At 44.3% G+C, this 13,793-nt stretch overlaps 2 protein-coding genes across 2 annotated transcripts; one reads left to right on the top strand and one right to left on the bottom strand.

Annotated features, from left to right (window-relative positions):
• Positions 1-4,177: 4,177 nt before the first annotated feature.
• LOC124686849 (pectate lyase-like) lies at positions 4,178-5,652 on the top strand. The gene is made up of 3 exons (XM_047220736.1): positions 4,178-4,326; positions 4,419-5,316; positions 5,431-5,652. The coding sequence occupies exons 1-3, from the start codon at positions 4,178-4,180 to the stop codon at positions 5,650-5,652; spliced, it is 1,269 nt and encodes a 422-aa protein (XP_047076692.1).
• Positions 5,653-6,049: 397 nt separating this feature from the next.
• On the bottom strand, positions 6,050-8,132 carry LOC124686848 (nuclear ribonuclease Z-like). The gene is made up of 6 exons (XM_047220735.1): positions 7,621-8,132; positions 7,412-7,507; positions 7,194-7,307; positions 6,849-6,917; positions 6,671-6,745; positions 6,050-6,280 (listed from the first exon to the last, which is right to left on the bottom strand). Exons 1-6 carry the CDS (start codon positions 8,110-8,112, stop codon positions 6,206-6,208), a joined length of 921 nt encoding a protein of 306 aa, XP_047076691.1. The 5' UTR covers positions 8,113-8,132; the 3' UTR covers positions 6,050-6,205.
• Positions 8,133-13,793: the final 5,661 nt, after the last annotated feature.

The raw sequence follows: 13,793 nt of genomic DNA, 5'->3' as shown, positions 1-13,793 counted from the left end.
AGCTCAATAATTTAAACCGCACTCCCTCTATCTCCATGCCCACATCTAAACCAAACATAGTTTTGAGAAGGTGTGGTTGCAAGATGGTCAAGCCATACTCCTCGAGTCAATGATATTTAGCTCATTCCTTAAATAGCAAACCTTGCTTCATCAAGAGGCTTCGTTAATATATCGGCGAGTTGGTCTTTGGCTGGAACATAGCATAGCTCAATATCACCACGGGCAACATGATCCCTAATGAAATGATTCCGGATCTCAATATGCTTCGTTCTTGAATGTTGCACCGGACTATAGGCAATCTTGATGGAACTTTCATTGTCACATAATAGTGGCACTTTTTCACAAGTGACACCGTATTCCCTTAAAGTTTGCCTCATCTATTATGATTGAGTGCATCCACTTCCGGCGGCAACATATTCGGCTTCGGTGGTGGAGAGAGATATGCAATTTTTCTTCTTAGAAGACCAACATACCAAGGACCTCCAAGAAATTGGCAAGCCCCGAAAGTTGATTTCCTATCATCCTTGTCTCCCGCCCAATCCGCGTCCATGTATCCATTAAGAGAGAAACTTGAGCCTTTAGGATACCAAAGACCATATCTTGGGGTATCAACCAAATATCGAAAGATTTATTTTGAGAGGAATCATGTGGCTCTCTTTAGGAGAAGCTTGATACCTTGCACACACACACACCAACACTCAACACTATGTCCGGTCTAGATGCACAAAGGTAAAGCAAGGATCCAATCATGGAGCGATATACCTTTTGATCCACCTCTTTACCATTGGAATCTAGTGCAAGATGACATTTGGTGGCCATTGGAGTGGCTACGCCCTTCATTTCCTTCATCTTGAATCTCTTGAGCATGTCTTGGAGATATTTTGCTTGATTGATGAAACTCCCTTCTCTCAATTGCTTGTTCTCAAAACCAAGAAAGAACCTCATCTCTCCCATCATAGACATCTCAAACCTATCGGTCATAAGCTTTGAAAATTCATTATTGAAAGCTTTGTTAGTAGAGCCAAAGATAATATCATCAACATATAATTGGCAAATGAAAAGCTCCCCATTGACCCTCTTAGTAAAAAGAGTGGGATCGATTAGCCCAACATCAAACCCACGGTCTAGCAACAATTTTTTAAGGTGCTTGTACCAAGCTCTAGGAGCTTGTTTGAGACCATAAAGTGCTTTATCAAGCTTATAGACATGGTTAGGGAAGTCGGGATCCTCATACCCCGGGGGTTGCTTAACATAAACCTCTTCATGCAAAGGACCATTAAGAAATGCACTTTTCACATCCATTTGTTGTAACTTAAATTATGGTGTGATGCATATGCAAGAAGGATACAGATGGACTCAAGACGAGCCACGGGAGCATAAGTTTCTCCAAAGTCAATTACTTCTATTTGGGAGAAACCTTGAGCAACCAATCTTGCCTTGTTCCTCACAACAATTCCATGCTCATCTTGCTTGTTCTTGAATATCCATTTAGTGCCTATAACATTGCGACACTCCTTTGGCTTCTCTATTAAAGTCCATACTTTGTTACGCTCGAAGTTATTGAGTTCATTGTGCATAGCATCCAACCAATCCGGATCTTCAAGAGCTTCAAAGACTTTCTTTGGTTCCACTAAGGAGATATAAGCATGATCATTGCTAAAATTAGCCAATTGCCTTCTTGTGGAAACTCTTCCTCTTACATCATTTAGGACCTTGTCATGAGTGTGTTCAAGAATTTCCAAGTTCCTATCTCTTCTTGCAAGATGACGGGCCTCGATCTCCTCCCTAGTTCTTCTAGGCCTTGGAGGGATCACTTGACCATCATATGTCTCAAGCATTGCCTATGGACACAACCTAAGGGAGAACCTCAATGCAACCATTAGTCCAAGGGATTGTCATCAATTACCAAAACCACACATGGGCGCTCCATGTCCTTTCATAGGGGCATTACAAACTTTTCGTAAGAAGTCCATCAGCTTACTTGTTTGATATCTCCTCGTGTTCTTTGTACCTCGTATGAGCGCAACAATTATAGGATGAAGGAAACACTTATGTAATTCTATAAATTTTCCAAGAAATTTATTTTTTGATAGAAGGCGCTATAGTACTTAAAAGCTAAGTATTACACCCATTGCATAACTAAGATGCACACAGTTGTTTAAAAGTTCAATAAAATATTAAAAATAGTAAAAGCGCACAGGAAGGACATGATGGAAAACTAGCCAACAGGGGCATCAATCCTAAGATTATGCAGTCACCCATGTCGGGTAATAAACTCCTTATCCTCCAATCGTGTAGACACCTCCGTAAAAAGGTCGTGGTCTTCCATACGCTGAAGTCACGACCATGAACGAAGCATAGCCATACACCGGTAGATGATCTGCACGAGAGAAGAAACTTTATTATGAATAACCTTGTCATTTCTACGTAGCCAAACCGATCATATAACGACAATCGCCCCCACTCTGGTAAGTAATTTAAACATAGAATCCACCTCATTTAGCCAATTGCCAAATATATTTGCAATGCGGTTCAATTAACACTTTATACATGGATCCCACCAAAATTCACCATTCTTGGCAAGATCCCAGCGGAAATCATCGGATCCATGAGTTACGACTGAAGCTAAACGTTGTAGGAATTCATTCCATGCTGCCAATCTAGGTCCGATAAGATCACGCCCGAAAGTTATAGTTGGTGGAGATGTTTTCATCACCTTGGCTATGGTCTCACCTTTATTTCACATAATATTGTACAAAGCTAGATATTGTTCTCGGATGGTGGTAGCTCCCAACCATTTGTCCTCCCAGAATCTTATCTTAGGTCTACCTCTAATGGAGAAAGAACTATATGGAAAAAAGTACTTCTTAGTTGACATAAGACCAACCTAAAAGTGGGAATCCCCAAGTTTCCACATAACCTGAGAGATAGCCTTTAAGTCAACATACTTTCTCCGCAACAGGTTTTGCCATACATCATCCTCATTTAACAACATGGCCAGCTATTTCTCAAGCAAGGCCCCGTTTTTAACCTCGAGATCATGGACACCAAGACCACCTGCAAGGCCATGTTGTTAACCTCGAGATAATGGACGCCAAGACCAACTTGATCTTTTGGACGGGCAAACAACAATCCATTTAGTTAGCCGGTATATTTTTCTATTCACTATCTCCTTGTCAAAAGAATCTTTATCGGAAATAGGCCAACCATTGCAAGACTCCTTTGGACAACTGGAAAAAAGAAATCATATATAGTACCATGTTTGTGAGTACCGAATTGATGAGAACTAATCTTCTACCCATAGATAGTAGCTTTCCTTTCTAACTAGTAAGGTGCTTTTGCAGTATTTCCTCGAAGCGAGCGTGAGCGTCCGATGGCGAATCTGAATGCTCCGATAGCTAATTAGAAAGCTGCCCAACCCACATCTAAATAACTCTGCATACAGGTTGGCATTATCTTGGGCCTCGCCAAAACAAAACAATTCATTCTTATGGAAATTTATCTTAAGTCCCGACAAATGCTCGAACGCTGATAATATTAATTTTAGGTTCGTCGCGTTTTCCAAGTCATGTTCCATAAAAAAAATTGTGTCATCGGCTTAGTATTGAAGGATAGACAATCCACCGTCAACCCAGTGAGAACCACCCCTTCAATCCGATCATCAACTTTAGCGCGCTCAATAATAATGCCAACAATATCCGCTACAATGCTAAATAACATTGGAGATAGGGATCACCTTGTCTCAAATCATTTTTTGTTTAAAAGTATCTACCAACGTTATCATTGATCTTAATAACGACTATTTCTTCAAAAATAAAGTTATTAATTAAGACGTGCCACTCTTCCTAAGGAATTAATAAGAAAAGAAAGTTTCAATCGAGCTAATTGACACGATCGACGGCATCAACCCTCCTGTTCCGTCTCCTGTCCGGCCTGACCGAACCAAGAATAGAAAGTCAAATAGTGGCAGAAGAATTTCTCCTCTCCGGGGAGCGTGGGTCGCCTCACCCTGTCTCCTAATTATACCATCTCGATTGCCATCCTCTTATGTATATAGGCCTTCTCCTCCATTCCACTCGAGGGATCGATTGGGTTGTTCCCTCTCTATCTCAAGTTACCCAGACAATCAATCACACCAGAAGATAGAGAGAGATACAACTCATATAGGTAGCCATCCATGGAGCGTAGCCTCCAATGGAGCAGGCCGGCGTCGCTGCTCCTCTTCGCCGCGGCATTCCTGGCTGCGGCGGCCGTGGCGAGCGCGGGGTACAACCCCGACCCCTTGAGCGTCGTCAATCACTTCAACCGCGCCGTCCAGAGGCATGCGTCCCTCCACCATGGCCTAATTAAACTTGCAGCATCCATTTGTACGAACTACGAAGGCATGCATGACATGAACATTTAAGCGTGCAATGCAGGTCGAGTAGCCCGCGTCGAACGCTGTCAGAGAAGAAGAAGAAGGGCAAGTACTCGGGGCCGTGCTTGGCGACGAACCCGATCGACCGGTGCTGGCGCTGCCGCAAGGACTGGGCGACGGACCGGCAGCGGCTGGCCCGCTGCGCCAAGGGCTTCGGCCGCGAGACCACTGGAGGGCTCGGGGGCAAGATCTACATCGTCACCGACCCGAGCGACGACTACAAGAACCCGGTGCCCGGCACACTCCGGTGGGGCGTCGTCCAGATAGAGCCGCTGTGGATCATCTTCGCGAGGGACATGATCATCACCACCACCCAGGAGATCGTGATCCAGAGCAACAAGACCATCGACGGGCGCGGGGCTCAGGTGCACCTCGCCGACGGCGGCAGCCTCACCATCCAGAACCAGCGCAACATCATCATCCACAACCTCCACATCCACGACATCAAGAAGACGGAGGGCGGCGATGTGGCGGTGTCACCGAACCACTTCACCCCGCGCACCAAGGCTGACGGCGACGGCGTCTCCCTCTTCAACGCCACCGACGTGTGGATCGACCACCTCTCCATGTCCCTGTGCGAGGACGGGATGGTCGACGTCGTGGCGGCGTCCACCGCCGTCACCATCTCCAACTGCCACCTCACAAACCACAACGACGTCATGCTCTTCGGCGCCAACGACAACACGCCCGAGGACAAGGTCATCCAGGTCTCCGTCGCCTTCAACCACTTCGGGAGAGGCCTCGTCCAGAGGATGCCCCGATGCCGCTACGGCTTCTTCCACGTCGTCAACAATGACTACACGCACTGGCTCATGTACGCCATTGGAGGCAGTAGCAACCCTACCATCATCAGCCAGGGAAACCGATACATCGCGCCGCCAAACATGGCTGCAAAACAGGCACGTCTCCTTGTTATTCCTCACTCGACGATTGAAATTCCCTAGCTAGCTAGCTGCTCTCTCTCTCTCTCTCTCTACATATATATGTCAATGTGATATTGAATGGGTGGGCAGATCACCAAGCGCGACTACGCTGAGGAATCCGTGTGGAAGAACTGGGTTTGGCACACTGAGGCCGACCTCATGATGAACAACGCCTTCTTCACTCCATCCGGCGGCAATATCCAGCAGCAGCTCAACAAGAAGGACCTCATCAAGCCCAAGCCAGGGGAATATGTCACGAGGCTCACCCGCTTCGCCGGCACGCTAGCCTGCAAGCCAGGCATTGCCTGCTGATCGTCGCAGGCGCCCATATTAACTACACCTGCGAGGCCGCACGCCATATGTCGTCGCCGGCCAGGCCCCGCCGGATCGCCCGAGGTAAGAGAAGAATTACCACGCGAGAAGAGCCCATTTTGATGGTAGACAGCAATGGATATATATGCATAGAAGATTAACTTGCTACTCTTTGTTTGTGTAATCATTGTACGTATATTACTCCTCGATTTTTTTTCTAAAGAGAAGCTAGGAATTGTGTACCCTACCATATACATATACATGCATGGCCTATACAGCATGAACGTATTGTAATCACTCTTGTTTATGAATTGTATGCAAAATCAAATATCTTCTTTTGTCAGGATCGATGTTCTAATCTTACGGAGACAAAGCGAATATTGTACTAAAACTATCATTTCACAGAATTTGAGATGAATTTAGTAGCAAGGGCATGTCAAGAACACTGCTATGATGCCATACCACGAAACCAAATGTTTTAACTGAAAATTACAGAAACACTGGTTGTTCAGAGGGAAAAAGAAGAAAAAAGGTTGACTAACTCAGCCCATATTTAGATGCCCTCTTTCAACGCATAAACTCTGCTTTGAAAAGATGGTGGCAACCTGCTTATCGCTGCATCAATTTCCTGAAAAGGCAGTTGTAGCATTAGGGTTCCAATGATTCTTTTTTTATTACAAGGATAAATTTGCGTGTTCGATTATGATGGGGTCAACCAAAGCATGTAAAATCGAAAAGAATATTCTTTTAATGAGGAAACAAAAACGTTGGGAAACAAATGGAAATGTCATGCTTTGTTACAAGGAGTTCAAATATAGAAAGACTGCAAAAAATTGGTGAAGTTGATTAACTAGAAGATAGGACCAACAGGTCGAGCCAAACTATCCTAAACATGAGTGGGATTGGGATAAAGTAACGAGTAAAGGAGGTAAAAGGAGGCTTTAATCAGCATGTCAAATTTCAATAACTATTCATATAGTCTCAATACAGAGAACTGAAGCGATGGATATTAGCCTACCTCTGTTGTATAACGAGCCGAAAAGTGAATTAGTAGAATGGCCTTGTTTTCAAGCTTATCAGAGTGACTCGCAATCTGCAAATACTATCAAACATAAATGGAAACGTAGGGACCACTACGGAAACTGCATAACAGTTTTTCCTTTGACAGATACAAAAAATCGTAGCCACAGGATAACCTCAAACAAGTGCGTGTGCCCATACTCTCTTGCATGCTCAATGGAAACAGAATCATCAAGGAAAGTACTCTGAAACTTATAAACCACAGGTTAGTAGATCAGCGATAGGAATAAGTCGAATTCATGAGATTAAATAACATAAAAAACAGCAGAAGAAGGATTCAATTAATTGCTGCTTACTGGTGTCAAAGTAATTCTTTTCTAGCTAGGACAAGTTCTGTTCTCAAAATAATGGTAACCAGCTTCAATGCAGTGAGATTTAACAATACATGAAGACGAAGCAGCTTTGCTACTGTTAATAAAAAGGAAGATGGTCATACACTGAGAAAGCGGTAAAAGCAATACCTCCACTACAAGAATTTTGGCCTTCAACACATCCACATTATCAGGATCGAGAATGAAATCTGACATCGTATCTCCAGTAAAGGCAACCTCAGGTGTTGTGACTGTATTGGTAATCTGCGAAGGCACAGATTGGAAGCAAATACCAAATCAACACCTCTTACTAGACTGTAACTTTTACTGATTCCTATGCAATATTGACATCCACCAGACAGACAGACCTCCACACCTGATAACTTCAACCTTTTGATCTCGCTCCCCGGAAGACCGAGATAATCCTGCTTGAGCTTTTGCTTCACCGAGTATATCACATACCCCTATAGAACCAGATCAGATATCACACGTCCCATCAGGCAATTGTACAAAATTCTCGCTAAATCAACCAGTAAGACGTGCAATTACCAGACGAACTAAAGCATGTTATCCTCACCTGGCTGGGTATGGCATGGTAGGTCTTGAAGGCCTTGACCTTGAGGTCCCTCCTGAGTTCATACTCCTCGCCAACGTCGAGTGGGATGAGGGTGTGCTTGAGCTCGGACTGGTCCATGGCTCGGTGCACGTCGAACAGCTGCTCGACGAGCTCCTTGAGGTACTTGGGGACGAAGATAGTGGGCGGGCGCAGCCTATAGAGCCCCCGCGTGGCCACGTACATGGGGAGGCCCCCGATATGGTCGAGGTGGGCGTGGGAGATGAAGAGAAAGTCCTGCGACACGGCGCGCTGCGGGCACCGACCGATGTCGAAGGCGAGGCTCAGCGTCGGGAAGATGACGCAGGTCTCCTGCCCGCCGATGGAGATGCCCTCCACAGGGTACCCCTCGATCTCCAGCCGCTTCCTCGCCTTAGCCTTTACGGAGGGAGACGGGGTTGGAGGAGAAGGGGCCGTTGTGCTCGCCGCCTCCGTCGACTTGCCGCTCTTAGCCATGGCGCCGCCGCCGCCGCCGCCGGGTGGAGGTACGATGGGTGGAGGGATGACAGAGTTACAGAAAAGTCCCTAACAAAGCGTGTACTGGTGTTCATCGCCCTATTCTGGATCGGTTGGTAATTTACAAGCATTTACTATGGAGATAAAAAAGTTACTCCCTCCTGTTCATATTAATTGTTTCTTTTTTGAAGTCGGTTCATATTAATTATTAATTGACTCTAATATAGATGTATCTAGACACATTTTAGTTCTAGATACATCCATATTGAAGTCAATTAATATGAATCGGAGGGAGTACTTCTATTCTATTACATGAATTATTTTGTTGATTATTTATATTACCATCCATGACATTGACTATTTTTTCCAGCTGCCATTTATTTTCTAGTTTGTTGGATTTTTTCCTAGCAATTCATCATTTCAGCTTAAAAGGCAATCCATCATTCCTCCATATATCCTACTCCCATATTCCATATCTCCTCGTCCTGTCTAGTTGACCACTAGCTCCCCGAGGCGATGAGGGCCTCCACCTATTGATTCAAGGATGGAGCACGGATGTCGAGAGGCAACAATCCCGTGTTGGCGACAATGATCGGTGGCCTTCGGTGGTCTACTCTCCACAGTTCATAGAAGGGTGCGACCGAGAGAGGGTGCAATTAGTCAACGCATGTTAGTTGAGGTTTCAACATGGCTCTTGTTCGGTCAGGCGTGCGAATCTTATTCGGTTTTAAAGGAGGTTAGGCTTTGAGGTGTTGATGACCTTGACAGGTGTGTCCATGCATGTGGATGGTGGTAGAGCATTGGTCGGCTCAGGACATTGCCGAGTGAAAGCTTTCTTTGGCCTTGAATGGAGCCGATGATGGCGACAGCTATGTGCCATGTGTTACCATTTGGAAGCTATCACCATGTTGATGTTCTCATCTACTCTGCTCGAGGCAATTCTAGAGGGAAACCCTAGATCTAGTACGAGGCGATGGCTATGCTTTTACGTCGAAACCACATTTAGGCACTATCTTTGGAGTTGGCAGTAGCAGAAGGGACTAGTGGATGGCGGTGGATGTCTAGTGCTAGATTGTCGTTGTGCTTTTGTCGGAGGCTTGCATGGTAACAATGATGGCGAGGAGTGATGCTAGGTATCGCCAATGCCTCGCAGTCTGGTTTCCGCAGTGTTTGTCGTGTGTTCGTGGTTCCCTTTATCGCAATAAATTTGAGTCACCCTGCGGTGAGAACAATGAGATGTGAGCGGTCCATTTATAGTGGCCTAGATCAGCATGAACTTTGCCCCCCTTTCCTTTGAAACTTGACATGAAAATCGGACATGCCTCATAGTTAGCGTGGTGGGGTGATTGTTACCATGTGCCTACTCTAGATTTATGTTGGATTATATGGGTTGGAGCCTAGGTAGGCAATCCATATAGCCTAGAAAAATCCTGAAATTTAAGGCCCATCTAGTATGCATGGGAGGTTGTGAGGAGATAAAGTTTAGTTCCACATTGCTAGGAGGAAGAGAGTTGGAATAGTTTATAGTGGCATTGTTCAAGCTCCACTGAGTGAGTGAGAAGAGAAGAAGTTCACGCACACTCCTCGTCCTCCGCATCACATCACATCACATCACACACATGCCTTGCCACACATCGTGCATACACCCACCTCGTTTCGTGAATCTGGTTCAAGTTAGAAACTAGTTTTATGAAAGCTTAATTTTTTTGCTTGGTGCACCAAATAAGTTGGGTACGTATCGGCATGTGTGTGCATGCTCCCCACATGTCCCTTTCTTCCAACTCGTGGAGGTTTGGTTGGCGCTTGCCCTCCTAGGCTACACAAGGACACAAGAGATAAAATAGATCTTGAGTTATCCACTCATTTCCGTCCCTATCTCGCGACCAGTTTCTTTTGTTGTGATGATCTCTAGTTTTCCTTGTTGTTGTGAGTACATGCATGCATGATCGTCTCGAAGGGCAGGTCTCGGAACCCGTCCATTGAGATCTTGCATCGGGAAATGGACGATAAGGTTTTTAGGGAACATCTTGGCGTGACTGCTCACTGTTGTTCGAGTTCTTCATCGCCGACTGATACGTCTCCAACGTATCTATAATTTCTTATGTTCCATGCTAGTTTTATGCCAATAGCTACATGTTTTATACGCACTTTATATCATATTATGGCATTTATTGGACTAACCTATTAACAAGATGCCACGGTGCCGGTTTACGTTTATTATGTACATTTATTGCAGAAAAGGCCCAAAAACCAAAGTGCTTGGAAAAATCCAGAAAAATTACAGAAATTCTATTTCGCCAGAAGACCCACGGAGCCAGAAGGGCCAGGCCAGAGGAGGCCCGCGACCTCCTCCCCATCCACTGGCGCGACCAGGAGGGGGGCGGCGCCGCCCTATGGGGTGGGCCCCTCGGGCACCCTCTCGCGCCGCCCTTTCGCCTATATATTGCCCAGACGCGAAAACCCTAGGGAATCCAGCCATATTCCACGAAGAGTTCCGCAGCGCTGCCGCCATCGACGACAAGTTTCGGGGGACAGAATCTCTATTTCGGCACGCCGCCGGGACGGGGAATTGCCCCGGGAGTCATCTCCATCGACACCACCGCCATCTTCATCGCCGTTGCTGTCTCCCATGATGAGGAGGGAGTAGTTCTCCCCCGAGGCTGAGGGCTCTACCGGTAGCTATGTGGTTCATCTCTCTCTCTCTCTCATGGTGTGATCTTTATGTGATTATGAGCTTTGTAATCTAGTTGAATATGTAGATGTTACTCTTACTATTATGCACTCTAGACGTTACTTTAATATGAACTCCGGAGTCACTCTCCACGATGTGATGGTGACAGTGTGCGCATCGTGTGTGATTCCTTTATGACGTTGTGGAGCTTGTTTGCTCCGGCTTGAGGTGTGCTTTTGCAGCCCTACACAATGAATGGTGTTTGTTATCCAACAAGAGAGTATTTGAGAGTAGCATTTATTTATTCAATTATGTGATCATTGTTGAGAGTGTCCACTAGTGAAAGTATGATCCCTAGGCTTTGTTTCTAAGCATTGAAACATCGTTTCCAACAAGTTCTGCTACATGTTCGCTTGCTGCCATTTTTATTTCAGATTGCAATTACTACTTATAATCATCCATATTACTTGTATTTCACTATCTCTTCGCTGAACTAGTGCACCTATACATCTGACAAGTGTATTAGGTGTGTTGGGGACACAAGAGACTTCTTGTATCTTAATTGCGGGGTTGCTTGAGAGGGATATCTTTGACCTCTACCTCCACGAGTTAGATAAACCTTGGGTGATTCACTTAAGGGAAACTTGCTGTCTGTTCTACAAACCTCTGCTCTTGGAGGCCCAACACTGTCTACATGAATAGAAGCGTGCGTAGACATCAAGCTATTTTCACGGCGCCGTTCTTTGGGGAGGTAAGGTAAAAGGTATTCACATCCTCCGACTACTAAGCTATTTCCTAGCACTGTTGCCGGTGTGTGAGTGCTCGAAGCTATTTCCTTTAGATTCTGCAATTATATCTTTTTGTTTCTTGTTTTTATTTCACTAGTTAAGCTTAATGGAAAACAGCAACAAAATTAGAGATCTTTATGAACTTTATCTTGAATTAGGACATGATGTGTTTGAAGAGAGAATTAAAAAACCCATGGAACTTTGTTTGCAAAATAATTGTAGCAATGGTTTTAGCATGAATTCTTTGAACTCTATTATTTTTAATGCTATGGAAAAGTCTAAGCTTGGGGAAGCTGGTTGTGATATTTTTAGTCCCCCAAGTTTTGAGGAGAAAATTTTCTTTGATGATACTTTGCCTCCCATTTATGATGATTATAATGATAGTGGTATTCTAGTGCCACCTACTATGGAGGATAAAGTTCATTATGATTATTCTATGCCTCCAATTTATGATGATTACAATGATGGATGTGATAGTTTTACTCCCATTATTACTAATAAAATTGATTATGCTTATGTGGAGAGTAATGATACTTTTATGCATGTGGATCATGATAAGAATGCTTTATGTGATAGCTATATTGTTGAGTTTATTCATGATGCCACTGAAAATTATTTTGAGAGAGGAAAGTATGGGTATAGAAATCTTCATGTTACTAAATTTCTTCTATTTATGATGAATATTTTGAGCTTTCTCTTGATTTGCTTTTATTTGTTGGGTACTTTAAGACCTACTGGTCCTTATGAGAGAGGGAGACACGATTTCATATATCACAATAATATTAAGTCTCCTCTCCTGGTGTTGAAATTTTTGAAGTTACACTTGTTTTGTCTTCCTATGCTACTCACTTTGTTCTTCATTGACTTGTTTTCTTACAAGGCTCCTATGCATAGGAAGAGTGTTAGATTTAAACATGTTTTATATATGCTTCTTGATGCTCTCTTTTCAATTCTCATCTTTATGTGGGCATCATAAAAATCACTATGCCTAGCTAAAAGGCTTTAAAGAAAAGCGCTCTTGGGAGACAACCCATTGTTTTTTTTCTGCAATTTTTGTTTTATATTTGAGTCAAGGTGCTTGTTACTACTGTAGCAATACCTTTGTATCTTTATTTTCTTGCATTGTTGTGCCAAGTAAAGTCTTTGATAGAAAGTTGATACTAGATTTGGATTTCTGCGCAGAAACAGATTTTTAGCTATCACGAATTTGAGTTTTTCTATTTATAGAAAAGTCTAAAAATTCTAAAAATATTCATGAGTAATCCTCAGATATGTACGCAACTTTCATTCAACTGAAGCTTTTCCATCTGAGCATGTTAAGTGCCTCAAAAAAATTCGTCTTTACGGACTGTTCTGTTTTTGACAGATTCTGCCTTTTATTTCGCATTGCCTCTTTTACTGTGTTTGAGTGGATTTCTTTGCTCCATTAAATTTCTGTAACCTTGGGTAATGTCCAGAAGTGTTGGGAATGATTGTGTCCTTGCTGAACATGTGAATTTTTGATTATGCACTAACCCTCTAATGAGATTGCTTTGAGTTTGGTGTGAAGGAAGTTTTCAAGGATCAAGAGAGGAGGATGATATAATATGATCAAGAAGAGTGAAAAGTCTAAGCTTGGGGATGCCCCCGTGGTTCATCCCTACATATTTCAAGTAGACTCAAGCGTCTAAGAGCATCTCCACTCGTCTCCCCACAGAGCCCCCCACGGCCACTTTTTTTCATCCGGACGGCGAAAAACGGCCCAGTCAGGCCCCCGGTTCCTCGTTTTGATCCGGATTTGAGCCTATTTTCGTCCGGACACCCCATGCCATCCCCGGCCCCCCGGGGAGCGCTCGGGGACTCCGGATGAAGCTAAACCAACCGCCCACGCCCACGTGTCTCCTCTTTCGTCTGGATTCCCCGAGCCGTCCTCTTTTTCCCCGAGAAACGCCGCTTGGGGAGCACACGACTGGAAATATACTGCCCCCCACGCCAAATCTTCCTCCAATCCGGACAAAAATTTCGCCGGATTTGGGCGTGGGGAGCGCCAACGAGTGGGGATGCTCTAAGCTTGGGGATGCCCAAGGCATCCTCTTCTTCATCAACAACTTATCAGGTCACCTCTAGTGAAACTATATTTTAATTCCGTCACATCTTATGTGCTTTACTTGGAGCGTCTGTGTGCTTTTATTTTTGTTTATTTGTTTTCATTCTCTGAATAAATCGGATCCTAACATGCTTGT

Source organism: Lolium rigidum, chromosome 2 (genome assembly GCF_022539505.1).
Source record: "Lolium rigidum isolate FL_2022 chromosome 2, APGP_CSIRO_Lrig_0.1, whole genome shotgun sequence".
Lineage (NCBI taxonomy): Eukaryota > Viridiplantae > Streptophyta > Magnoliopsida > Poales > Poaceae > Lolium > Lolium rigidum.
The sequence above is the reverse complement of the archived record's forward strand: the minus strand, read 5'-3'. Positions and strand labels throughout refer to the sequence as shown.